The 27418-nt window shown below is 47.6% G+C and overlaps 1 protein-coding gene and 1 long non-coding RNA gene across 3 annotated transcripts in view; one reads left to right on the top strand and one right to left on the bottom strand.

The window, feature by feature from the left end:
* Positions 1 to 500: 500 nt before the first annotated feature.
* Positions 501 to 19049, bottom strand: LRRC52 (leucine rich repeat containing 52). Its single transcript, XM_035010063.1, has 2 exons — positions 18428 to 19049; positions 501 to 891 (listed from the first exon to the last, which is right to left on the bottom strand). The coding sequence occupies exons 1-2, from the start codon at positions 19047 to 19049 to the stop codon at positions 566 to 568; spliced, it is 948 nt and encodes a 315-aa protein (XP_034865954.1). The 3' UTR covers positions 501 to 565.
* LOC118014050 overlaps positions 18646 to 27418 on the top strand; it is a 34972-nt gene continuing 26199 nt past the window's right edge. For both annotated transcript variants that reach the window (XR_004680180.1, XR_004680179.1), the window contains exons 1-2: positions 18646 to 19493; positions 25703 to 25844. This is a non-coding gene — a long non-coding RNA (uncharacterized LOC118014050). The remainder of the gene's footprint in view (positions 19494 to 25702; positions 25845 to 27418) is intronic.

The following is a 27418-nucleotide window of genomic DNA, read 5'->3' as shown; positions in this document are numbered from 1 at the left end:
CTTTCCGGGCCTCGATTTTCCACCATAAGCTAATGTCAGTATTATAGGCTCTAGTGACAGTCTTGAGATGGGGTGTGAAGTTGGCCTGTGGACATGTTTGGACGTGTTCTCTTGATGTCAGTTCTTGCCATTGTGTCTTGTAGTTTTCTCCATTTCATTCACATTAATCGTGACTCATCCCAGACTGTTTGCTCTCTGAGGACAGGTCCTCTCAATCTTAGGTTTCTCTCATCCCTCCCGCCAGCACTTAAGTTAGAGGCATAGTAAGTGTTCATTAAATGGGAGCTGGCCTGCTTTTGTGGTGGGCTTCCTCACCATTTAGCTGCACTTTTGCACCAGCTTCCTAGACTTTTCTAGACTTTGATCTACGCCATCCCGCTGAGCTCAAGGAAGTGCCTGGGAGCTGGTTGAGCAGGGAAGGACCAACTTGTGAAATGGCCACCAAACATTTTATTTGTTTTGCTAAATAGTATCTAAGACAGCCATGAGGGAAGGGGAGAGGGAGGGCGAGCGAGAAGGCGGGGAGCCTGGGGGAAAGGCATCATCAGATGGCAGTCTCTGGCAACTAAATCAGCTGAGGGAACCCGTCCTGGCCCGAGGCCACCCTGCTTTGGAAGACGTGCCCGCTGCCGTCCACCCTCTGCCCGTGCTCCTCCTCGGCGTCGTCCTCGCTCGCCTTGCGCCGGGCGTTCTCGTAGAGCACTGCGCACATGCCCGTGAGCCAGGCGGCCACAGTGCCCGCGGAGAAGATGCAGAAGCCGATGAGCAGCAGGAAGATGTAGTCCTGGCGGTCCAGGTGCGTGATGCACATGTACCGGAGTGGGTTCCCCACCTGCGTGATGGGCCACCCCGCCAGCTCCGCGGGCTCCACGCACGTGGCGTTTTGATCATCTGCGAGGAAAAACACAGCGGGCAGAGTGCTGAGAGAGCAGAACGGCCAGGGTCCCAGGTCTGAAGGGGACCCGGAGAAGCCATGTGGACCCTTGCTACTGAGAGTGTGGTCTGCGGGCCAGTGGCATGGGTGGCAGCTGGACCTCGTTAGAGATGCAGGCTCTCAGGCACCCCCCAAACCTCCCGAATCAGAATCTGTGTGTCAACAAGGGGACGGGCGGGCACAGTCAGGTTTGAGACATACTACACCCGCGCTGCTTCTTGCCCCCGCCCCCCTTCTGATTTCGCTGCAGTCAGCTTGCCTCCTGAAAAGGGGCTTGGCTTCTTTTTTTTTTGAAGATTTATTTATTTATCTGAGAGAGAGGGTGGGGAGGGGCCAAGGGAGAGGGAGAGAGAGAGAATCTCCAGCAGACCTCCGCTCAACGCAGAGCCCAATGCCAGGCTGGATCTCTCGACGCATGAGATCATGACGTGAGCCGAGATCAAGAGTCAGAGGCTTAAATGACTGAGCCACCCCGGCGCCCCTGCACTTGGCTCCTTAAGGATCCTCCAGGAACGAGACACCACAGCAGGGGCTGGGAGGTTGGAAACAAGCAAGATCTCCACAGAACCCCCCACCATCAATATCCATCGCCTCCCTCTCCCCTCCCTCTTCTTGGCTCCCACCTCTCCCCTCCACCTGTCCCTTTCCCTTCACCCCGGCCTGAGTCCAGCCAGGGACCATGAAGGCGTCACACCCGGCTCAACTCTCGGGAGGGACAAGATTCCCTGGAAATGCCTCCTATGTGTTCTCCACTCAGGGAATCGGGGTGTGGGGAGCTCAGGGAAAAGGATCACCAGTAGGAGAGGCAGTTCTGCTTCTCAGCAGTGAGGTTGGCATCACTGGCTCATCACACCATCTACATGAGTCTTCAGTCCTTTTTAGCAGCTGACTCAGCTGCCTGGCTACTTCTCCGAGCCCCTCCCCATGTCAAGTGCCGTAGCCTTGAGTGTATAACAGAAAGCAAAGTGGGCTCTGGGGGAGCCAGACAGACCAGGGTTCAAATCCAGACTGTTACTTGCTGCTTTTGTAAACTTTGGCAGGATATCCATTTCCCTCTCTGAATCCATTTCCTCACCGTTACACGTGCAAAGAATGCTACCTGCTCCCAGGGTAACTGAGAGGATTTAATTGCCACAGGCGAGGACGCAAGCCACTGTGCCTGGTGCTCAGTAGTTGCACACGGAACTCAGAGCTTTGCCCTCAGCCTTGCCTTTTCCTAGCTCCATATGCTCCGCCACGTTGATGCAGAGGGGTGTGTGTGTGTGTGTGTGTGTGTGTGTGTGTGGTGCCAGGGGAATGTATCCAGCAGGCATTACATAAATGAGCTCCAATGCAGGGTGGAGACCAGGGCTTGAGATAATCATGCTCAAAATTATAATAGCAGCTAATATTTTCCAAGCTCTGATTACATTCTAAGCGGTATATAAACGTCTCGTTTCATTCTTATAACAACTTTGACAGACACAATTCTATCATTCTTGTTGCACACATAAGGAAACAGACTCACAGAGGTTTCTAGATAACCTGAAGGATCTAGGCAGGAGACAAGACACAGAAAGCGCAGACCGAGCTGTCTAAGCTCGTCTGCAGAAGTGGGAGACACAGACAAGCTAGTGCGGAGCTGCAGGTTATGTGAATGCATTCCTATCCTTGGTGACCAAGGAAGTTAGGGAAATCGGGTTTGCACAGGGGAATTAGAGAAAGGAGTACGGAAGTGAGCTGAGTGGGGAGGAGGCTGTTGGGCCTGGGGGGCCGTCAAAGTCCCCTGCAGGCTGGATAGCATTCCCCTCACCCCTGGCACTCCTCATCCCTGTGCCAGTGCACCTGCGGTGAATGGTTTGTTACTTTCAGGAAGACGGTCCGAAGGCCGTGATGCCTTTGAGGACTGGCTCTTGGTGGAGGCTGTAGACGCAGGACTGGAAGGCAGTGTGGGGCGGTCACCTCCACGGTGTGCAAAGATTACAGAGGGAAGGAGAGGGAGAGGTCCTCTTGGGGGACCCTGCCCCAAGGGGAGAGCTCTCAGGAGAGGAAAAGGGGTGGGGGCCGGGGGCTCCATTACACTTGCTGTCAAGAGGCAGGTGCCCAGTCACACCTGGAGTCCTCTTTCCACTCAGCCTGGCTGGAGGGCCTTTGGGGCTTGCGTCACCTCCCCTAACTGCCAGAGACCTGATATGGGACAATACAAAGAAAGATGTATTGGGGAAAGGAAAATGTGGGATTCTGTGGGTTGGGGGTTTATCTCCTTCTATTTTAAGAAGATTCAGCTTTCAAACTGGGGCTTTAGCGGCAGACTAAACATGAAACACCGAGTCCCGTTGGGGAGCATTACCTTGAAAGGGGCAATTAGCAGTGACTTGAAGGCTTTATTAGGTTGCTCTTAAGTGCGGGATGTGGATGTGGGTGGCTCTGCGGGGAGGGAGACCTGGGGTTTTCTACCGCTGCATTCTCTCCCCCTCCCCATTCCCTAGTCATTGCCAAGGTGGGAGCCCTCCTACCTCCCTCTCCCTGCAGGTCTCCCTAACTCCACTTTCCGCATTGCCCAGCTCTGGACCGTTTCACACACCCCCGCCAGATTTCCCTTCCTCAAGCACAGCTCTTCCCAGGCAAACTCTGGCTCAGAACCCTCCTCTGACTCCCCGGTAGGCCTGCGAATAACATCCAGACCCCCTGGCCCAGTGCTCAGAGCCCTCCGCACCTGCCGCCTACTACCTCGCCATCGCCCTCCCCACTTCCTAGCACTCCAGTGACCCACCCTTTGCTCCAGTCAAATTAAACTATTAATTCCTTGATTGCATCTTGCCCTTACCAGTAGCTAGCTTTGGGACACTGCTCTTTCTGTATCAAATGCCTCTTCCTCCAATTTTTGCCTCATCAAGTCCTTCCTAGCCTTCAACATCTGGTGTGAGTAAATGCACTCCCAGGAACGTTTCCACAGCCCTCTCATCCTCGTAGCTCAGACTGCATGGGTTCATTCCCACTCCTGGACCCACCATTGCATTCTTACTGTGCCTGTGACACTCTCCCTCACTTGGGGGCTGTTGGCCAGAGAAGGAGTGTATCTTTTCTCCCCAACCAGACAGACAAAACTCTTGAAGGCAGAATCCGTGTCTGATCATTCTTGTTCTTGTTAATAAGAGGTATCATTTATTGAAAGAAATACTTAATTTGGGGGGATTTTCTAGTAATATATATATATTTAAAGATTTTATTTATTTTGACAGAGAAAGAGAACAAAAGCAGGGGGAGCGGCAGACAGAGGGAGAAGCAGGTCCCCGCCGAGCAGGGAGCCCGATGTGGGACTCAATCCCAGGACCCTGGGATCGTGACCTGAGCTGAAGGCAGACGCTTAACCGACTGAGCCACCCAGGTGCCCCTCTAGTAATATTTTTATTGTTGAATTCTACTTTAATTCTACTGTGGTCAGAGACATACTCTCTATGATTTCAGTCCTTTGAAATTTATTGAGAATTTGCTTTATGGCTGAACATAAAGTCAATTTTAGTAAGTTTTGCATGTGCCCCCAAAAGGTGTGTATTCGGTCTTTGCTGAGTGTGTTGTTCTACGGATACCAATTAAGTCGTGATTTTATACAGGTCTTCTGTATATTTGTTGACTTTGTTATTTATATCTCTACTGACTTTTTGTCTATAAAAACTATTGTCTCTTGGTTACTATTAGTCTGTTAATGGTCTATTAGCTACTGTGAGAAGGATGTTCAGGTCACCAGTTTTGATTGTGCATTTACCTACTTCTTCATATAGCTCTGTCATGTTTTGCTTTACATATATTGAAGATATGTTATTAGATGTGTAGAAAGTTCTGTTTCCTCTTCCTGGTAGATTTACCCTCTTCTCACTGAGCGACCTCTCTCGTTATTTCTAGTAATGCTTCTTGCCTTAAAGTCTACTATCTTTGACATTAGTGTGGCTCCATCGAATTCCTTTTGGTTAGTGTTTGCCTTGTTTATCTTTTGCCATCCTTTTACTTCTAATCTTTCTATGTTCCTATATTTAAGACATATTTTTGTAAGCAGCATGTAGCTGGGTTTTGTTTTCCATCCAGTCTAGCAAACTTTGTATTGTAATTATTCCTTTAACATTTACTGTTAGACTGACACATTTGTTTTCAATTCGTCCCACTTATTTTTATGTCTCTTTCTCTCTACTTTGTTGGCTTTTATTTTATTATTTCATTTCCTTTTCATCAGTTTGATAGTCGTACATTATTTTCCTATTCTAGTCTGATGTCACTAGAGATTATAGACCCATCTACCGATCCTGGAGTGCCTGATGTGTGCTGGGCATCACAGAAGGTGCTTTACAAAATTAAGCTCTACTCTTGACCACCTCACCGAGCAGTTTTAATTATTCCCGTGCTATAGAATGAATAATTGTTTATCAGTTATTCCCTTTCTGGCTCTTGATTTCCTTTCCTCTGACAAAAGGCTACCAAGTACTGTTGTACATGCTGTGCACTGCACGACTCCAGGGCCTTCATGCATATTAGAAACAGGTGAGTAGCCCCCATGTCCTCCCTCTCTCAGCCCCATTCCATGGGCCCAGGGCATTTGTCCCAGTTAAAGCTCCCAGGTATAATTACAGGTGTCATTAATGTTTAAATTCTTCCTGCAAATAGTTCCTAAGGAAACATCACCCACCATCTTGTTTGTTTCCACACATAGCATGTTACTCCCAGGCAGAAAACCTGTTTGCCAGAATCATATGTCTGCAGGAGCAAGAGTTTCTGTGGCTCAGAATCACATCTGTTAGTGCAGGAGCCCAGAAAGCCTCCCTTTCAGAAAACTGGTATGAACCCAGTCGTTCTAAGGCAAACTGCTCCTTTCTTCGCCTACAGGGACTACAGTTCTGCCCTGTGGTCTGCTGCAGGTTCCCAAGGAGCCGTGTGCAGGCTCTGAGCCCCTCGTGCTGGTGCGCTTGCTCAGGAACCATCTGGGCTGAGTGGAGGGTTCAGCCTCCACATGGTGACAATGTACACTGAAGGGTAGAATTTGGAGACTCCCTTCTCTACTAAACTGCACCTGCTACTGAGAATGCAGCACTGGTTTCTATCAGCATCACCACTTTGTCATAAGACTTCCACCTTGAACCCCGAGAAAGACCTGACCTGATTCTCCCATTTCTCCTTATTAGGCCCTAGCTTGCCCGAACGTCACTACATGTATAGTTCTTGGTCTTGTTTTTTTTCTCCAGCTGATTATATATTTGTCAAGGAAGTGGATTTATGTCCTACTCATTTGGCTGCCTCTTCCCACTAGATGATAAACTCCATGAAGACATGGATTTTTGTCTGTGTGGTTCACTATTATACCCTTAACACCTAGAACAGTGTTTCAACCACACTAGACCTCAAAGCATGGCTGTTGAATGAATGAAATGTTATCTTATTAATACCCGTTGGGGTCAATGTCATCGACAAAATGCTCAGAGGATAGTGAACCTGGGGAGACAGAAGACCATAGATGGGTCAGCTAACCCCTTGCCAACTTGGATTACTCTACGATAGACAAATACTAATCCCACTTCCCTTGTAAGAGTTTGGGGAAGATTCACTGAACCAAGGAGTGTGCAGTCCCAGAGGAGTCAGAAACAGGTCCCCAGGACCAAATAGAGGGGTAGGTCTTGAGCTGGAAAGGGGCACTCTTCTGTCCTCCGAGACGGCAGAGAAGGAAACGAGGGTAGATGCAGATGGGGACAAGTGAGGATGCAGGTGCTGTGGGCATGGCATCAAAAGGTACTTACTTATTACTACTCCCAGTTAGTGTTAGAGAACTGTTTGAGAGCAGAGGCCCTCTTTGTTCGCTTTTGTCTCCCTAACACTTGGCATATAGTAGATGCTCGATAAATGTCTGTTGAATGCATACAGGAGAGAATGGGTGGGCTATTAGTCTGGCCTCATACAACAGTTCTTGAACTCTTGTGTCTTTGGCCTTGCTCTTTAGGACCAGTTCCCAACTGGAATTTGAAGGGACCATGGTTATATTTTGCTACACTCTGGGTGGCCTAGAGGAAATGACTCTCTAGAGGGGAACCTAGCTTGGACACATAGCAGCCCCCAAACACCAAAGTCAACCAACCAGCAAGGCCCCCTTCTCAGACCCTCATGCATGGTCCTCTGAGCGTTGGCTTCTACCTTTCCTACCTAGAGCTCCTTTTTTCTCATCACCTGTCTATCTCCCCTTGATGGCATAAGCCCAGGTTCAGCAAACTCATAGGCCAAATCCAACCTGCTGCCTATTTTTGTAAATGACTTTTTCTTGGAACACACCATGCCCATTTATTTACACTCTTTCCATGACTGCTTTTGGGTTGTAGATGGCCAAATAGACGAGTTACAGCAGAGGTCCACAAAGCCTAAAATATTTGCTATCTGGCTTTTTATAGAAGGCAGTGCTGACCCCTTGTCTAAACCATCCCTGGCATCTTGAAAATGTAAAGATTTGGATGATTTGGGCTTAGGCACTACAGTTCTTTTCTAGTACATTTTTTTTCCTTGGATAAAGCATCCATATTTTGGTAAAGGTTCAAAGTGATTCATAGACTCTTGGAACATTACAGGAAAGACCTTCAAATCCAGCAAGTTCAACCCGATTATTCCTGTACTTTAGAGGGTCTTTAGGCTATAGGACTGGTCTTTTTTTTTTTTTTTTTAAAGATTTTATTTATTTGACAGAGAGAGACACAGCGAGAGAGGTACACAAGTAGGGGGAGTGGGAGAGGGAGAAGGAGGCTTCCCGCTGAGCAGGGAGCCTGATGCGGGGCTCAATCCCAGGACTCTGGGACCACGACCTGAGCCGAAGGCAGACGCTTAACGACTGAGCCACCCAGGCGCCCCTCTTCTTTGCTTTTTTTTTTTTTTTTTTTTTTAAGATTTTATTTATTTATTTGAGAGAGAGCCCTCACACGAGGGGGGGTGGGGCAGAGGCTAGAGGGAGAAGCAGCCTGGGAGGGGGAGGGGCAGAGAGAGAAGCAGTCTCCCCGCGGAGCAGGGAGCCCGATGTGGGACTCGATCCCAGGACCCTGGGACCATGACCTGAGCCGAAGGCAGACGCTTAACCACTGAGCCACCCAGGCGCCCCTGAGGACTGGTCTTTTGTATAAGGGGTTGTATATGGGCATGATCTACAGGTACGAAGACCCCTTTTCCTCCTAATCCCTTCTTGTGCACTTGTCAGTACCCGGAATAAGGCCAACAGGAGATAGAACCTTTCATTCCACCAACAAAATAAGGCTTAAAGTGTATAGTCTTCTGCAAAAGGAGCTAACAACTTAAGTCCTACCCAGGGGGAAACCCTCGTTACCACCTTTCTTGAGTAAGGTTTTGATGGGGGTGGGGAGTCAGGCGGCATGGCCGGGCTGGGGGATGGTACCAGTTGGTTCATGGAAGCTAAGGGCAAATTCTTGGTTCTTCTCAGTTTGGTCTAGAGCTGGGCCTGCTTAATAACTACCCATCTGCTCAGAAAAACCCAGGTAGTGGACAGTTGTCCTCAAGGATAAGAGGCATTTTAGAAAAGCTCAGTAGCAGAAGCACCACTCACCAGTCACCCAGGTGGAAATTTTGGAGCTCTCCTTGCTTCCTCTCTCACGTCACGGGCCGTATCTCCCACACAGCTCTCCCCCTTCTCTGCGCCCCACGTGGGTCCACGGTCACCACCAAGAATTGTCCCAGCGACGGCAGTAGCTAACAGTAGTTGAACACTGACTGTGTGCACTTCTAAAATCCTCGTGTGGGTTATTTCATTAGCACAACAACCCAAGAAATAGGTACTAACTTAACGCCATTTTACAGGTGAGGAGCATGGTTCTCATGCAGACTGCGGCCCAGCTGGTAAGAGACCGAGGCAGGATTAAAAACCAGGCAGTTTGAATCCAGAGCCCATCTTAGTTTTGCCTGTTCAACCAGGAGTATGATCATCTCGAGACCAAAGGGATATTTTAGGATCGCCTAATTGGGTTGGTGTTACAGAAGCATCAGAGAAAACAGCATGAGAAGCACTGGGTATTATATAAGACCTATGAATCACTGACCTCTGCCTCCGAAACCAATAATACATTATATGTTAATTAATTGAATTTAAATTTAAAAATAAATTAAAAAAAAAGAATGAATTGACACACAAGAAAAAGAAAAAAGAAAATAGCATAAGAAACTGTGTACTTTTCTCGATATAAAGTTATTCTTTGTCTTTTATCTCACTGAAAGGAAAAGAGGGACTCTCAGGTGGGCCCCTCGATTCCATTTGCCCCACATCCTCACACTCAGGCCCATGCGTGCTCACCCTCGCTTCCTTCCCAGAGGAGGGGCCCTTCCCTGTTTAAGGCTGGCCTTCCATTTGGTTCTGGAGTCCATCCATTCCTGGCTTCACATCAGTTATTGCCCCTGTCCCAAGTCTTTGCCCTGTATGACTCCTTCTCAGCAGCCCATAAACACATGCACGGACCTCTTTCCTCTGAAGAAAATAAATACTCCCTTTATACAGTTCTCCTCCATCTATCACCCTATCTCCTCAGTCCACAGCCAAGTTCCTAGAAGAGTTTACATGGTTTTTTTTTTTTTTTTTTCAAGTAAGCTCTACACCCAACGTGGGGCTTGAACCCACGACCCTGAGATCAAAAGTTGCATGCTCCATCGACTGAGGCAGCCAGGCACCCCAAGTTTACATTTTTTTCTACACCCTTTTTCTTCCTTGCTGTTCATTCTGTAACCCACTGTCCACTCCCATCATGCCATTGGAACTGTCCAAGACCTCAGGGACCTCTTGGTAGCTAAATGTGATAGACACTTTTCAATCCTTACTTGACCTACTTCTATTCTTTGAAACTCTTCTTCTCTTGGCTTCTGTGAGTCCACCCTTCTCTGATATCCTTTCTTTTATACTGGTTGCTCCTGCCCAGGGCACTTCATGGATGGCTCTTTTTCGCCCTTCCAGATGTTGGCATTCCCCAAAGCTTCTGTCCTTGACCTGTTACTCCCCCCACCCCCATTCTAAACTCTTTTGCTGCCTTATCTCATTCTTTGTTTGGTTTCAGTGATCACCAGTGAGCTGATGATTCTCAAATATATCTTCTATTCTTTATTCTGGATTTCAGGTCAGAACATCCGAAGGCCTCCTGGTTCACAGGGGCCCTCCCACTCAACACGCTCAAGATGGGACATGGTTCTCCCTTAAGCTCCTTGCTGCCCCTCCTCCGAGAGTGTCCATCCCAGGGAAGCCTCCAGAGCTGTTCAAACCAATTCTTTCCTGTTATTTTCCATATCTCATTTATTCATTGATTTTCTCAATAAATATTTATTGAGCCTTTTTTCTGTGTCAGGCCTTGAGCTAGTTTCTGAAGATTCAGACATGTTCTTTGCTCTCATAGACCTTACTGTCTGTCAGAGAAGATAAATTTTAAATATTCAAATCTATTAATTACTTAGAATTGTGCCAGAAGTCATGAAGGGAGGACTGGGAACTTGGGAGGGTCTAGGTTAGTCCAGAGTCCTATTGCTTCTACCTTCTATTTTATTTTATTTATTTATTTTATTTACTTATTTATCTTTAATTTCTTTGACAGACAGACAGTGAGAGAGGGAGCACGAGCAGGGGCAGAGGGAGAGGCAGAAGCGGGCTTCCCGCAGTGGGGGAGCCCGATGCGGGGCTTGATCCCAGGACCCTGGGATCATGGCCTGAGCCGAAGGCAGACGCTTACCGACTGAGCCACCCAGGCACCCCCCTTCTATTTTATTTTTTAAAGATTTTATTTATTTATTTGTCAGAGAGAGAGAGCACAAGCAGGGGGGGCGGCAGGCAGAGGGAGCAGCAGGCTCCCCACTGAGCAAGGAGCCCTACGTGGGACTCGATCCCAGGACCCTGGGATCATGACCTGAGCCGAAGGCAGACACTTAACTGACTGAACCACCCAGGCATCCCTGCTTCTACCTTTTAAATGGTTCCTTATGGCCTGTCTAGACTTCTTCATCTGCTGCTATGGGCCTTTCCTCCCTTCCCTGGATGCCCACAGGAGCCTCCTAGCCCTGCATCCAGGCTTGCCTGCCTCCCAGAGCTTCTCAGGATGCCCTGCATGTTCCCCAGAGAATCCTCCAAAGGCCCTTCACGGCTGGATCCCTGTTTCTCTTTCTAGCCACATCCACACTCTGCTGGATTATCTCCAGGCTGGAGAGCTCTTCACTTCTGGAGATAAGGAGACTGAGGTTGGCTGCTTTGGCCAGCCTTGCACTGCTGCCTTCCAGAGGCCTGAGTGGTGCTGGGTGACCAGAGAGGCCGTGCACAGAGGTCTGGCATTTCTGAGCTCGAAGGGACTTTGGATCACCTACTTTCAGGGATCTCAAGTGGGCTGAGCTCAAGAGTGTGTGAGAATCACTCAGGATCCTTCCTAAACTGCATGTGCTTGCCACCCACTCCCTTATTGGCTTTTCTAGGTGGTTTGGGACCACTGACCCAGTTGTGTCCCTCCCAGCCCCTCACTGTCCCTATGAGGCTGCTTCTCTGGCTCTCAGCAGGTGTTTGTGAGAAAGTCGGAGACATAGGCTGGCAGAGCAGCTGACGGCCGTGGAGACGTCTGCGGCCCAGCTGTCCCTTTCTGCGCGTCTGGTCTTTGCAGCAATTTCTCTGACGGAGAAGATGGGTTAGCATTAATCGTGGAAGAGTGCGAGGACCTGAATTCATTCTGGAAATCTAAGTCTTGGCACAGTAGTAGATGACTTTGTACTTGGTGGGTTGAAATGGGGCCATTATCCTATTACGGCAGCCTTGAATACAGGATGTAGCAGCCTTGGAATGAAACTAAGATGTTCTCCACTCAAAATGCCCTCGAGATGACGTGGACCCGAAAGAGCACATGACCCAACCCATCTGCTCCCTGCAGATGTCCCTGAGTGGCTTTGTCCCCTGCTTCTGCAACACTCCTGCCCAGACTCCTCTTTAATTTGTGGGCCCCACCATCGGGTCACCCAGGACTGCTTAAGGACGATAATTTCAGAGCTGACAGAGAGGGACACTCTGTCCCCAAACTACCCCCACTTCCACTCCGGGTAGTCTGTCACTTTCCGAACTCTCACTGTTTCTTGTTTTGTCACATTGCAAATGCCCCTTGAGGGAGACATGTCAAAACATTATTAGCCACTAACACCTTGGTGCAAATCAATTTATTCACTAGTGGGAGCAGTCGCTGTAGATCTAGAATGGAAGCCATTGTCATAGGGTCTCTCAAAATATGGCGTAAGGATTTGCACTGTCCAAAACCGGATTCTCTGGATACAGGGCCTGGGGTTCCTACGCTCACTGGAATTTGAGAACCACTGGTTGAGTGGGCCAGGCCTGGGAGGATAGTCTAGGGCACTGAGTCCCCTGGGGATGGAGGTATTATTCTAGTCAAGTAGATGATAACTTAAGATAGGAGGTAGGACAGTGCAGGAGTTCAAGGCTGTCTGCTTCCTAATTATGTGCATGTCCTAATTATGTGACTGTGGCCTGCTCCTCCAGGAATGTCTCCACGTCAGCATTGATCCATTGCATTGCCCATCTGGGTGGGACCCTGTCTGCGGATCACTGCTCTCCTCCTGCAGTTAAGTGCACCTTATCTTTCCATTTAGGTCCATAGACTACCAGCTAGAAGGGGCTGTAGAGAGTATCTAATCCTACTCTCTTTTTATTTCAAAGACAAGTGAGTCTCAGAGGGCAAGGGACTTGCCCCACATCACCCAGTGGCATTGCTGGGACCAGGACAGGATCTCTTGGCTTTCAATTGCATTCTCTCTCTCTTATATCCCACAATTGTCTTATTAAAGATGGAAATTATGACTTCTTTTCCCTATAATGGAAGCACTCCAGCCTTATAATACAATGTTGGGCATATAATGAACATACAACAAATATTTCAGAGTCGAATTGACTAGGATGTGTCTAAGAGTAAGGAGAGGTCATGGCATGGGGGGGTGGGAAACACTGAATCTGGATGTCAGGAGATCTCCGTGTTGGGCTTGGCTCTACAGCCACTTACCTGTAAGGAAGTGAGATTCTAAAGTTCCAGCTGAAGCATCTTATATTAAAAGGCAACCCTGACCCATATGGTGGCCAATGGCCATTCATGGGGCTACTTACATGATTTAAAACAATATAAAATTAAAAATTCAGTTCCTCATTTGCCCTAGCCTGATTTCAAGAGCTCCACAGCCATATGTGGCTAGGGGCAACCATATCGGACAGAACAGATATAGGCTATTTCTATTGCAGCAGAGACTTTAGTTGGACAGTGCTAGACTAGACTTTGGGAGAAGATAGGATGGAGGCCAGGAGCCTTATGTCCAGAAGCCTAGAGTTGTGTTGAGTTTTTAAGAGCATCTTCAGAGGCATTCAACCCTATGCTACTAGGCAGCTCTCTCCTGGGAAGAGCTCAATTGCCACTCTCACCTTCAAAGAGCATTAATGCCTGGGAAATTACAGTTCCAGCTAGGAATTAGTCCTCCTATCTGCTGACCAAGGCCAAAAAGACAATGGAATCTTTTTAACTCTGCACTGATCAGAGCATCCGGGTGACCAGCACTTTATAACTCACCTCCATTTCTGCTGTGATTTTCATGTTTGCAAAATGAGTATGTAAGCTCTTTGAGGATGGAATGGTTTTCAGTGCATCTGGTGAGTATATCATTGGAGGGTTTCTTTTGATGAAGACCTTTAATAATAGCACCAAATCTCTTGCCAATGTGGGAAAATTTTGATATTCCTATTCAGTGTAGCTTTATGATGAAAAAAGGTGAATAAAACATTTAACCTTCTCTACAGCCCCTTTATGGGGGTGAACTGAGCCAACATGGGACATAGGGGAAGAGCATATTACTGCCTTCACACCTTTTAAGATCTCCCCATTTCTTTCCTGGACCTCAGCTTCCTTCAAGATTCCCCACTGTTGCAGAATTAATCTTAGCTAATTGTATTTCTCAAGAATTCACTTCTGCCTCTGATGTGAGAGCTGATAAAGGCTTGAGGGCACTGGTATTATTCAGCCCAGGAGTTCATATATTTTTGCAGAGTCCTCTTCAAGATTTGGGCACTCTTGGGGATCCAAAGGTGTAAATCTCTAATGGCTAATTTTAGCTCAGTGGTAGGCAGTGGATGGGGGCAAAGTCTTCTTCAGATAACAAAATCACACCATGTAGGTGACTTCTTGCTTTCAAGGCCATGCCTGCCCCACAGTTGGACCTCCTTGCCCTCATCCCTTGAAAGCTGTCTGCATGTCCACACCTGTTCCTGCAAGTGGGGCTTGTCTTTAAGTAGAACTCCAGTTCCAGATTCAGGTGACTCAGGAAGAACCACTTTGCTACTACTGGGCCCAGCCCTGAGTCTTATGGTCCAGGCTGAGACGAAGCCTTGATCTGGGCTTCTGGTTTTGTTCCCCGGTCTGAAATCTTGTGTTCATAACTTGCCTAATATCCAACTCCCTCAAAGATTCTCTCTGTCCCATTTTCCCAGGGATTAGAGCCCTGGGACCTGCTGCTCACCTTTCAACGTCCTATCTATATCCCCCTCCCCCCATACATCCTTATAGCCATGTTTCCTGGATGGGGTACACTGTCCTCTCGTTCCATGTGTGCCGAGGCTTCCTGAAGTCTACTGCTTATCCCGGGGTCACCTGACTGATGTCTGCTACTCTCTTAAGTACCCTGTATCTTTCCCACATCTGCCAACCATTCGTTTATTGAATGCTTTTTGGTATGCAAGACTTAATGCTAACGGCAGTTTGTAAGCGTTCTCATCTCAGCCGCCTAGTTAGGTTGGTTCTATTATTATACCTGTCTGAAAGATGAGGAAGTTGAAGTTCAGAGAGGTTAAGTAACTTCTCTGATTTCCTATAAATAGCAAGTGGCAGGGCTAGGGTTATAATTCAGGTCTGTTTCACTCCAACCTGACTCTTTAACACTGGGCTCCCCTGCCTGCACGCTGGCTGTCCTTTCCCACCTGCCACTGAGGCTGTCCCAAGTGCCTGCTCCACCCGGTGGGCACATGGTGGCCTCTTTTGTCCTGCTCTGCCCAGCAGGATAGTCCTGCTGTCCCTGACTGGACCATGGGACATATATGGTGCAGATGACCATAGTCATGTGGGTCTCCACACACAGCTCAAGGTTCTCTCCATGAGCACTTGTTGGGCACATAATAGGACTCAATAGATGAATGGATGAACTGAGTGGTAGCATGGAAGCTTGCTTTTCAAGGGATCTCTATACTGCCATCCTACTGTCATGCTGACCTTAATACTCTCCCACAGGGAAAATCTCCCAATACTAACGTTCATATCTTCCTGGGTCTAAAATGAAACCCATCTTTAATTTGGATTCTTCTTTCTAAATAACCAGGTTACTCAGCTCATTTCATAGAGATTCTTCTTAGATCCTGCAGTGTGGGTACATGGGGAGAGAGATGTATACGCTCTATTTTAGAACATGCTGAAGATCACCTTTTGATAGCCAAGGTGGTAAAAGAGGTGGGCCTAAGCTTGAGTGTTTGTCAATAGCAAAGATATTTCCACTTAACAGAGGCATGAATCATGTGAGAGTCACACAAAAGAAATATCTTCCATTGTGTTGAGGGCTGGCTCAAGGGCAAGAGAAGCATCTAATGAATTCTACTGTGTGTGCCTCTTCATGTGCGGGTGTGTATCTATATATTGATGTGTGTATGTGTGTCATGTATGTGTAATATGTGCGTGATTGTGTATGTGAGTAGGTGTATCTATAGGTATGCGTGTATGAGCACATCTTTGTGCTTATATGTATGTGGGTATATGTATGTGTGTTTGCACATGTGTTTATGTGTATGTGACGGTATGTGTGTGTGTATGTGTGGGAAGGGACAATCTGACTGACTGAGATGCAAAGGTGAGCAAATACTGAGGTTAGGCTCCTACTTTGGGAGTTTGGGTAGGTTGGGATGAACTTGGGCTTATAAGGAGCATGCAGGCATGTAATGAATTTATGATGGCTAGAGCTCATTATCCAATGGAAATGATCTTGGGTGAGTTCCATGTGTAGTCAGATAGGAAATAAAGTTGTAATTTAGACGCTGTGGCCATATGCTTATAACATGACATATTTATAACTAAACTGACTTACAGGATCATAGTTACCATGGAATTCAGGGATTTAAGATATTGTAGTCTCATCAAAAAAGACCTGAATCAGGAGGTTCAAATCTTTTTTTTTTTTTTTTTGCTACTTCCTAGCCATGTGATTTTGGGCCAGTCTGTTTTCTCAACCCTGTCATGGCATTACCAATCCTAGCCTCTTCCACAGGCCTAGGGCACAAAATTTAAGGGCTGGTATGACATTTAAAGTAAAGAAAATGAGACCGCATGTGTGAAAAAACTCTAGCAGCTGCAAAGCTCCCTACAAAGATAAATTGTTCTATGTCTGGCCTTGGGCTCATTAGTGTTTTCAAGAGATAACAATTATTAGCTAGGACAAGGAGACCATAGTTCTGCATGAAGTCGTCTGGCTGAGTTCCTCTAGGCCACCAAACAGCAGAGAGAGATGAGCAGATCAGCAGTTGTTGTGGGTGTGAGTTGGGGGCGGAGTGGGGGGCTCATACTGGCCAGTGGATAAAAGCTTTGTCTACCTCAAAAGACAGACTCTTTGTTCATGAGGAGCTTATGAGCTTGATAAGATAGATACCCGCTTCTGGTGTTTTTGAAAACACACAGTGAAACAGATCCGGTTTATAATCCTAGTCAATTCTGGAATGAAATGAGTCAAGGAGTCCAAAGCAGTCATCCTGAGCACTCTGAGAAGACACAACTCTGTAAGCAGAATCTTGATTGAGGGAGATTTGGTGGCAGGTGAAGCAGCAGGCTTTGGGACTGGGGAAGAAGCCAAGCTACGTCACCCTTTTCAGCTAGGGTAGGAGGGCCTCCTGGCTACTTGGTGGGCTCTACTCAAGGAAAATATATACTTATGGTGGGCAGGGGGCAAGAGAAGATGAAACTTCTTCACAGGCTAGTTCCCAAGACAACTGCTCCTCTATTCTTTTATGATTCGTCCTCTTAGGAAGATGGTCTGATGAAGTTCTTTCCTTTTGATTTATTCTAACTCGGATTGTGTACCTGGGAGCTGGGCCAGGTGCCCAGGGCACGAAATGTAAGGAGCCACCCACTCTTACTGTCTCCCTGAATTTTGCATCCCAGGAGGCTCGCTTGCCTCACCATTGTCCAGGCCCTTCCTGGAAGACATGTTAAGACCTGTCCACTGGAAGGAGGGCCAGGAGAGCACATTTTCACTTGCCACCACCATTCAGCTCCCTCTCCCCCAGGCCCCCCTAAAGCCTATCATGCTGGCCAGGAATCTTTCTGGGATATGGCCACCTGGGCAAGAACTTCATGGTGGAGGCTTCAGCAGGTGCTGGTGCATGAAAATATTTTTCAAGAACAAACACACAGGGAAGGGAGCTGGTGCATGAAAATATTTTCAAAACAGCCACTCGGGGAAGGGAGAGAAAACATGGTTTTGACAGGGTTTGAATCCGAAGTCCAGTTTTACCAGATTACATCCGTGGCTCCAGGCTTTCATTTCCCATTTCCTTGAAGTCCTGAGTGAAGGTGATGTTGGTAGAGTGGGATAATTGGAGGCTGAGGATGGGACAGAAAAGTCACTGAAAAGAAGAGGGGATTGAGGCACTGGAGTGCCCAGGGGACCATGGCAGAGGGGTGGCAGCAACTGGTTTGGAAATCTACCAGGTAAGACTTGAGAATCTGCCCGTGAGATTGGAATCTCCCTGTTGGACAATGTGGGCACTGGTGACCTGTTCGTCATGGATGCACACCATTCCCTCCTTCCTTATAGGGTTAGCATCTTGAAGACAAAGGAGCCATCAACAGCCTCTCTTCTCCTTTCTCTCCACTCCCACTCTCACTGTCTAGGGAGCTCCCGTGCCCCTCCCTCTACCTCTATTGAACTTTCTCCTCTGTACATCATATTGTCGGGTTTTGGATGGCCTATGCATGAGTGAATTCACTTTTGGATCTTAGAAAAATTCAGTCACTGAATCAAACAGATTAAAATAGTCCACCAATGGAATACAGCGTCCCTGAATTTGTTACTTTGCAGTTAAAGAACTTGATCATTTCCACACATACCATTTTACGTTGACACAACAGCTCCATACGCTGAGCCATATTATTGTCCTCACCTGATGGATCAGGAAACTGAGGCTCAAAGACATTGTCTGTCCCTAGGGCAGCCAGCTAGTAAGTGCTGAGTCTGGGACCAGAACTCAGATCTTTGGATTCCTACTCCAGAACTTCTCTGCGGACCCTATTCCTCTCCAGTCAACCCCAGGTGGATCCTGCAGAGCAATAAGAACGCTTTCGATCAGCTTCCCCCAGAGTTTTCTCCCATCCTGACCATCTTTTGACTTTACCTTTTCTGGAACCCATTCCTCCTGCTCCATCACATCCTCCTCGTCCCCACATGCAATCAGACCCTCACCTGGATGGTTCAGATGGGACACTATTAAGTAGATGGTGAAGTCTAGGAAGGAGCAGTTGCATTTCCATGGGTTTCCACTCAGATACAGGGTCTGTAGTGTTATGAGGTGTTGGAAGGCAGCGTTGTCCAAGGTCTGCAAGCCGGTGTTTCTGAGGTCCAGGTACCTCAGAGAGCTGGTGTTGGCAAAGGTGTACTTGTTCAGAGAGAACAGGTGAGGGTTGTTGGAGATGTTCAGCTGCACCAGATTGCTGAGCACGGAGAAACTGTATGGGGAGATCAAGGTTAGGTTGTTGGAGCTAAGATCAAGGTAGATGAGTTTGAAGACCCCGATGAAGGTATAATCCATCACCTCGCGAATCAGGTTATTCCGACAGTCCAAGTAAACAAGGTCACTGAGGAGTCCTAGATTCATCGCTGGCAAAAACGTGATGCGGTTATCATTCAAGTATAGCCTCCGGGTGCTCAGGGGTACATCAGCGGGGTACTCGGCTAACTGGATCCCTGTGCAGATCACTTCCTGGGCTTGACACTGACAATTATTTGGACACTTTGACCCCGAGACCAGTCCCATTCCAAAGGAAAAGAGTAACCACCCGGGGCCAGGGCCTGAAGCAAGGGACATAGTAAGAAGCTGCAACTGCCCTCCTTCCACCTTCCTGCGGGCGCTGTCCCTCTGATCAGAAGCCTGCCAAGGGGCGGGGTGGGGGAGGAGGGGTGCTGGAAAGAACTGTAACACTCTAGCTTTGTGCAAAGCAATTTTCCATTACAGGAGAACTGAACAGAAGTTGAAACGCGAGGCCCAATGCCCCGCCGCCCGGCTTGGTGGCTCGGCCGCCCGCTCACTCCCGGACTGCTGCTGGAAGCTTGCCCACTTGGCGGCTTTGAAAGGTCTCACCCTTTCCCTGCGTTTGCAAGTGAAGGGGAGCCAGGGGAGAGCCACATGACAATGAGGTTGCCAGTTGACACCTTTGTGATGTCAGCAGCCTCAGGAGACTGCCTGGCTGAGGGAGGGAGAGTCCTGCCTCTCTCCCCTTCTGGGTGGTGTGGGGGTGTTTTGTGTATCTCGGTAAGCTGGCTGTCCCTGGGGGCATCGGGGCCTGCAGCGTGGGGCTGGGGGGCTGTGCTCAGGTTCGTGTGTGTGTGTGTGTGTGTGTGTGTGTGGGTGGGTGGGTGGGTGTGTGTACCAGGTCCCTACAGAGGTGTAGTGGAGGATTAGGTTAGCTTGGGTCCCCTAATCCACAGGCTATAAAGGGACCTCGGAAGTAGCTTCTTTACTGATGGCAAAGCGATTTGTTTAAGGTCAGTTCTCTGAGTGGGTCCTTTCCTTTGTAAATGAATTTGGATGGGTGCCAGTTTTTGGTGGTGTTGGGAGAGTATGGGAAAGGGGAGCCTCCTTTGAAATGAGAAAAAGAAATTCCTCTGATAAGGTGGTCCTCTTCAGATTGCTTTCCTAGCATGCCTACGGCCCTGTCTGCATTTGGAATATATATGTGTGCTAGTATTTTAAAAAGCCTTTAGAGTAAGTATAAGGTACTCCCCTCAACCAAAACCCAAATGTATAAAAAAAATCTGAGTGCAATAATATGAACTATTTCTTACCATTACTATTCTCCTAGACTTTTAAAATAGTGAGTGCCTCTCTAGAGCTTCTAATGGGAGTTTATATTCATTAACTATTTGAGGGATGATGGGAGGGGGGTCTTTTGGAGGGAGGGATAGAGAGTCTGGAAACTTAAGAGTTAGGATGTATCATTTACTCCATGGAAGAAGGCACATGAGGCAGAAATGAAGAAAAAGCACCTCAGGAATTAAGATTTATATTTGGGGGAAAATGGGATTTGATACAGAACTTAGCTGTGAATATTAATAAAATAATGCAACCTATATTTAGCTTAGCACAGTACCTGGCACCTGGTATGTAATAAATATTTATTGAATGAATGATGCGTGAATGTCTCTGATGGTTTGTTCCCTTTTCTTGCTTCTCTGCCAAGAGAGAAATTAATAAACTCAAGTGGATTTGTGGCTGGTTAGCTAATGCTTGATTATGTTTACTTACTCAGCACTCCTAGGGTGACTGGCCGTGAATTAAGATGATGACTTAGGAGTATTTACCAAATTGAAAGTGACCTTATTTAAGCAGAAATTTCAAACACTTAAAATAATGACCCAAAGGGTAGTTGTACTCATTGAAGTAGCATTTTACTGATAGGGGAGCCACCCTTTCCTTATAATTAAAAAAAAAAGTTCCATGTTAGATCTTACGTGATTGCCTGGGAGAAGAATGTGGCCCGTGAAGGCTATGGGGAGGAATTAATGTGCGGAGTGATGGCTTCCCCCGGGCGGGGGGGGAGGGGCCGCGAGTGGGGGGTGTGGCTTGGCGGGGGCGCGGGTGGGGAGGCTGCTTTCCCGGTGGGCTGGGTTTGTCGTCTGTTTCCTTCAGATGAGAGCTGATCACTGGTCTGCCAAAGCTTATGGAGTGATTTTACCCACTTTCCCCCTTTTCTTTTCTCCCTCTTTCTGAGTTCTTTCCAGGGGAGCCAGTGTCTCCAGGTTTCCCCGTTTAATTTTTGGCCTCCTCGCGGGGCCGAAGTTTCTCCAGACAGCAGCCTCCGGCTCAGGCTTAGCTGTTTGGTCTTAGGAGGGCAAGTGCTCTCACTTCGAAAAGCCCCGGACAAATGAAGTACACTAAAAGTTATTGGTGACGCTGGTCAGCTATGTCTCTTCCCGGAACATTGCCGTTTTAACAAAGCACCAGGAATGGCTAATGTCAAGGCACAGTCCTTCTGCCCGAGGTAGCTGTGTGTGTTGTGGTCGCGAGGTCTGCATACCCACAGGCTGGTTTCAGCTTTGCCAGGTTAGACCAGATCTCTAAAGTGCATTCCGCTTTTCAAGACTGAGTACTATTTGCTGAATAGAGAATGAGTGGACTAGACAAAAGAGAATAGAGAAAAAAACTAATGATGTGATGTATGGTGATTAACATAACATAATAATAAAAAAAAGAGAGACTAGAGAATGTAGCCTTTCCCAACTACCTGATCTCCGAACCTTTAAAACAATTTCTCTTCAAGGATCATCTGTGAGACTATTATTTCAGGGTTCCTGCTTTGTAAAGTTCTGAGCTAGGCTGTTTGCCCTTGGCGGAGTTGCTTAACGTCTCTGGGCTTTATTTTTCTCATCTCTATATGGAGGGACGTGAACTAGAGAATTTCCAGCTCTCCTTAGGACTTCCAAACTCCTATAGAAATGGAAGGTCTCAGGCACCGCAGGGAGCCACTGGGGGAGGGCGAGAGGAGAGCCTTCCTATTCCTTCTGCTTACACCGTGTGGCCCCACTTGGTCAGGTGGCTGCAGAAACAGAATTTGCTCTTCCCAGTGAGCCGCTCGTGCAGTTCCAGCAGCAGCTGGGTTGCCTTAGCGTTTACAGCTGTTTGATGAGCCCACCTCTGCCCTACCTCCACCAGGAGGAGGGGGGGCCCATCCTTCCATAGTACAGGTGGGTATCAGGTGAGCACGCTGTGGAGCACCTGGTTATCAGGTTCAAATTCACTAGCTGGGGCTGGTCTGGACCGGCTCCTATTTTTAACTGTATCTGACAGAGTCACTGCCTTCCCCGATTAACGATCCATTTTGAGGGTCAGTGTGCTTCCCACAGCCTCTCATGACCCAGAAGTCCCTGATGTTAGAAGAGGAAGGGGCAAGGTCAGGTAGAGCAAAGTGCACAGGACGGAGGCACTCTGTTTCTGTCGCTCCCAGGGCCTTGATTTCCTTTCTATAAAACAAGGCAGGATGCGCTCTGAGCCACGCCTCCCCGTCCCCCCCACCCCCCATGTAAAGTTCCATCAAGACCCTGTCTGTGCAGGGGGGGACAGATGCTTGGAGCCTTAGGCCCCAGCACTAGGGACAGAGATTCAGGCTGCCTGAGCCCTGCTCAGGAGATTGGACTCTTACAGAGTGCAGGCCAGGAATGTGACCGTGTTCCCCAGGGATGCCTTTGTTTTCAGGCTTTCTCACATGATACATTTCTGCAGCATTCATTCTCCAGAGGAATCCAAGGGAAGTCTTGAAATCGCGTACCGTTTTGGGGGGATTGGATCACATTCTCAGCTTCTTTTTTTTTTTTTTTAACACCAAGTCAAATCCGTTGCTTATTTTTTATTTTTTAATTTTATTATGTTATGTTAATCACCATACAATACATCATTGGTTTTTGATGTGGTGATCCACGATCCATTGTTTTCGTATAACACCCAATGCTCCATGCAGTATGTGCCCTCCTTAATACCCATCACTGGCCTAACCAATCCCCCCTTCCCCCTCCCCTCCAAAATCCTGTTTGTTTCTCAGAGTCCATAGTCTCTCATGGTTCATCTCTCCCTCCAATTCCCCCTCCCCATTTTCCCCTTCCTTCTCCTAATGTCCTCCATGTTATTCCTTATGTTCCACAAAGAAGTGAAACCATATGATAATTGACTTTCTCTGCTTGACTTATTTCACTTAGCATAATCTCCTCCAGTCCCATCCATGTTGATGTAAAAGTTGGGTATTCATCCTTTCTGATGGCTGAGTAATATTCCATTGTATATACGGACCACATCTTCTTTATCCATTCATCTGTTGAAGGGCATCTCGGCTCTTTCCACAGTTTGGCTATTGCGGACATTGCTGCTATGAACATTGGGGTGCATATGGCCCTTCTTTTCATTACATCTGTGTCTTTGGGGTAAATACCCAGTAGTGCAATTGCTGGGTCATAGGGTAGCTCTATTTTTAAATTTTTGAGGAACCTCCACACTGTTTTCCCAAGTGGCTGTACCAACTTGCATTTCCACCAATAGTGTAAGAGGGTTCCCCTTCCTCCACAACCTCTCCAACATTTGTTGTTTCTTTCCCTGTCCATTTTTGCCATTCTAACTGGTGTAAGGTGGTATCTCAGTGTGGTTTTGATTTGGATTTCCCTGATGGCTAATGATGATGAACATTTTTTAATGTGTCTGTTAGCCATTTGTATGTCTTCTTCAGAGAAGTGTCTTTTCATATCTTCTGCCCACTTTTTGACTTGATTATTTGTTTTTTGGGTGTTGAGTTTGAGAAGTTCTTTATAGATCTTGGCTACCAGCCCTTTATCTATAGTGTCATTTGCAAATATCTTCTCCCATTCTGTGGGTTGCCTCTTTGTTTTGTTGACTGTTTCCTTTGCTGTGCAGAAGCTTTTTATCTTGATGAAGTCCCAAAAGTTCATTTTTGCTTTTGTTTCACTAGCCTTTGGAGATGTATCTTGAAAGAAGTTGCTGTGGCCGATGTCAAAGAGGTTACTGCCTATGTTCTCCTCTAGGATTTGGATGGATTCCTGTCTCACATTGAGGTCTTTCATCCACTTTGAGTTTATCTTTGTGAATGGTGTTAGAGAATGGTCGGGTTTCATTCTTCTGCATGTGGCTGTCCAATTTTCCCAGCACCATTTATTGAAGAGACTGTCTTTTTTCCATTGCATGTTTTTTCCTGCTTTGTCAAAGATTATTTGACCATAGAGTTGAGGGTCCATATCTGGGTTCTCTATTCTGTTCCTTTGGTCTGTATGTCTGTTTTTGTGCCAGTACCATACTGTCTTGGTGATCACAGCTTTGTTTGTAATATAGCTTGAAATCGGGCAACGTGATGCCCCCAGCTTTGTTTTTCTTTTTCAACATCTCCTTGGCGATTCGGGGTCTTTTCTGATTCCATACAAATTTTAGGATTGTTTGTTCCAGCACTTTGAAAAATGTCATTGGAATTTTGATTGGGATGGCATTGAAGGTATAGTTTGCTCTGGGTAGCATAGACATTTTGACAATGTTTATTCTTCCGATCCATGAGCATGGAATATTTTTCCATCTTTTTGTGTCTTCTTCAATTTCTTTCATGAGTGTTCTGTAGTTCCTAGAGTATAGATCCTTTACCTCTTTGGTTACGTTTATTCCGAGGTATCTTATGGTTTTTGGTGCTATTGTAAATGGAATCGTTTCTCTAATTTCTCTTTCTACAGTCGCGTTGTTAGTGTATAAAAAAGCAACTGATTTCTGTGCATTGATTTTGTATCCTGCCACATTACTGAATTGCTGGATGAGTTCTAATAATTTGGGGGTGGAGTCTTTTGGGTTTCCCACATAAAGTATCATGTCATCTGCGAAAAGAGAGAGTTTGACTTCTTCTTTGCCAATTTGAATACCTTTTATTTCTTTTTGTTGTCTGATTGCTGTCGCTAGGACTTCTAGTACTATGTTGAACAATAGTGGCGAGAATGGGCATCCTTGATGTACATTCTCAGCTTCTAACAAACCTATATACTCTTGCCCACGGCCAGGCTTCTGTGGACTGGTCATGATGCCTGAAACTCGCATTGTGACTTCGCCTGAGCCCATTGATTTGGGAGGAGAACACAGACTCTCTTTCACCTTGGGAGAGATGACTGTGGTGTTGTAAGAGCTTCAGAAGGAAAAGCCTCCTCACTGAGTGACTTTGGGCAAGTACTTCAGCTTCTGTGGACATGTCTCCTTTTTGATAAAATAGGGATGCCGAATCTTGCCTCACCAGGGTTGTTCTAAAGGTTGAATGTGATTTTTTTTTAAAATATTTTATTTATTTATCTGACAGAGAGAGAGAGAGAGAGCACAAGCAGGGTAAGTGGCAGGCAGAGGGAGAAGCAGGCTTCCCACTGAGCAGGGAGCCTGACGTGGGGCTCGATCCCAGGACCCCAGGATCACGACCTGAGCCGAAGGCAGCCGCTTAACTGACTGAGCCACCCAGGTGCCCCCCCAGGTTGAATGTGATTTAATACAACACAGTGTCTACCGTTTACTATACAACTCGTCAGGCATGTGATCCTCCCAGCAGCGCCATGAGTCATGTGGCTTGACCCCATCTTATAAATGAAGAAAAATAAACTCTTAAGAGGTGCCAGTTTGTCCAAGGTCACAGAGCTGATGGGTGATGAAGGTAGGATTTGGCGAAAGTTTTACTCCTGAGTGCATGCTCTTAGTTAGTAAGCGATACCCCACCACAGATGCAAATGCCTCAAAATGCTCATTATTGTTTTTACAGGCTCCATGGAATGAATTGTCCCCTCCGAGGTACTAAATGGTCCATTAACTTCGGGCCAGATCAAACCACCATTGCTATGTGACCTATTTACACTTGGGGTTCCTCGCCTTTCAGAAGGCTTACAACACTCCTCAGCTTTAAAGGCTTACATTCACCTTTGATACTGTTTTGAATAATTTTCTTCCTTTTGCAGGCAAGGAAGCTAAAAGGAAAAACCACTTTCCTAAGCTCACTCAAAGAATGAGTGGCAAAACCAGCAACCATTGACTCGTCGATGCCTGAGGTGACTCAGATTCCCTATGTTAGCCACTTCTGTAAGGAGAATTCCTTCCAAGGTAATCTGGAACATGCTAGAGCCATTGGCCAGACCCCTGGGCATTTCATACTTATCAAAGCCCCAGACGGTGCAGAACCACTCTGGGGGAAATGTCTCTAGAATCCAGCATATCTACCCTGCCCCCGGCCTGCCCTTGAGAGCAATCTTCGACACTGAAATTCTAAAGCAGTGGCAGCTTTGGTGGTCTCTCAGAATTCGTATCTCACAGAGGCTCTGGGAGGTTAGGAGGAGGACCGAAGGAAATCGAGTCCTGTCTCTCCTTCAGCATTCTTTGTGGACAGGTTTTCAGGAAAATCTGTTCGGTGGGAAGTAGAAACTTGGAGCACAAGTGCCTTGGGCGTTGGGAGAGGTTTCGCCACTGGGTGCCATGGTGAGGGGCCATCTTGGCATTTGGCGTAGAAATTGAAAAGGAGACCGTTCATCCTGAGAGAGGTTGGTGAGGAGGTCTCTAAGTCTCAAAGTGTTCCTAGCATCTTTGAAAGGCTCTTAGTGTTTTGGAAGGGCCGGCTGTCAGAGGGACATGGAGTGATGTGGGTGCGCCATCGTGATATTCCCAGGATGAATGGGGGAGACCCAGGGAGCTCCTGGAAGAAAGCTGACTCGACCATGGGCCTTGCGAGGAGCGTCCATACTTCTCCTCAGAGCCCACGAACCCACTCCCACAGCAGGGTCTTCTCAGCATTTCACTTCCTGGGCAAACTGAAGAAGTTACCTCTATGGTGTGGCCATGGTCTCAGTGATACCCAGTTGGGGGAAAGCAGATAGCGGAGTGACGGGTTAACCTTGTGATAAATGCTTTTGCTCCTGTCGCCAGGCAGACTCTCAGTCTGAGCTCTTCTGCATGAGACCCCCAGTGTCCCAAGTGTCAGGGGCAGGATCACTAACCTGTCACGGAGTGCAAGTAGCCCCCATTTCATGGAGCATGCTATCTACCTTCCTGGAGAGCTTGCTTCAGACAAAGTTCTCTCCATTCCCCAAGCCAGAGAGGATGAAAGGTCAGGAAAATGCCTCTGAGAAAACCCTGGTGCGTGCATCCTGCTGTGTCGTCTGGCCACTCGCCTTCACCCCTGCTCTCCCAGCCTACAGCTGCCACACTTCTGTGCAGAAACGGGCCACGCTGGGTTCCCTCCGAGAGAGATTCTTTTGCTGTTGCCCTAGTAACAGAATTATTAAACCAAGTTCCAGCCTCGGGAGTATTTGTGCCTGGTGAGGTAATGTCTGTCGCATGCAGCCTTTTCATTCCCACCCCCACCCCCTCACTTCAGGCCCTCTGTGCCTCACACCTAGACTGATGGGCTCAGCTCCTCCCTGGCCCCAGTACCACCTGCTTCCCCCACCCCCCCTTCCTGGGGTGGCTCCCAGCTGAGCAACACCCTTTCTCAGGCTCAGAGACTCCTTGCTGGCCAAACCCCCCATTGGCCTGGTATTCAGAGCCCCCCATTGTGGCCCATAGCACCTTCCGAAGCCCAAAGTGCTCCCTTCCTAAAGCCCACAGTGCTCCCTTCGCCTTAGCAGAGCAGGCTGCACCTGCAAGCCAGTGACGGGGAGTAGATCCCAGAAGAACAAACACGG

Source organism: Mirounga leonina, unplaced genomic scaffold (genome assembly GCF_011800145.1).
Source record: "Mirounga leonina isolate KUSES-001 unplaced genomic scaffold, KU_Mleo_1.0 Mir_154, whole genome shotgun sequence".
Taxonomy (NCBI): Eukaryota; Metazoa; Chordata; class Mammalia; order Carnivora; family Phocidae; genus Mirounga; species Mirounga leonina.
Note: the sequence above shows the minus strand (reverse complement) of the source record. Positions and strands in the feature narration are given on the sequence as shown.

Coding starts and splice junctions, on each gene's coding strand:
- LRRC52 (XM_035010063.1), bottom strand. CDS start 19,049: ATGTCCCTTGCTTCAGGCCCTGGCCCCGGGTGGTTACTCTTTTCCTTT. Junction 892..18,427: donor GTCCCATCTGAACCATCCAG/GTGAGGGTCTGA, acceptor TTTTCCTCGCAG/ATGATCAAAACGCCACGTGC.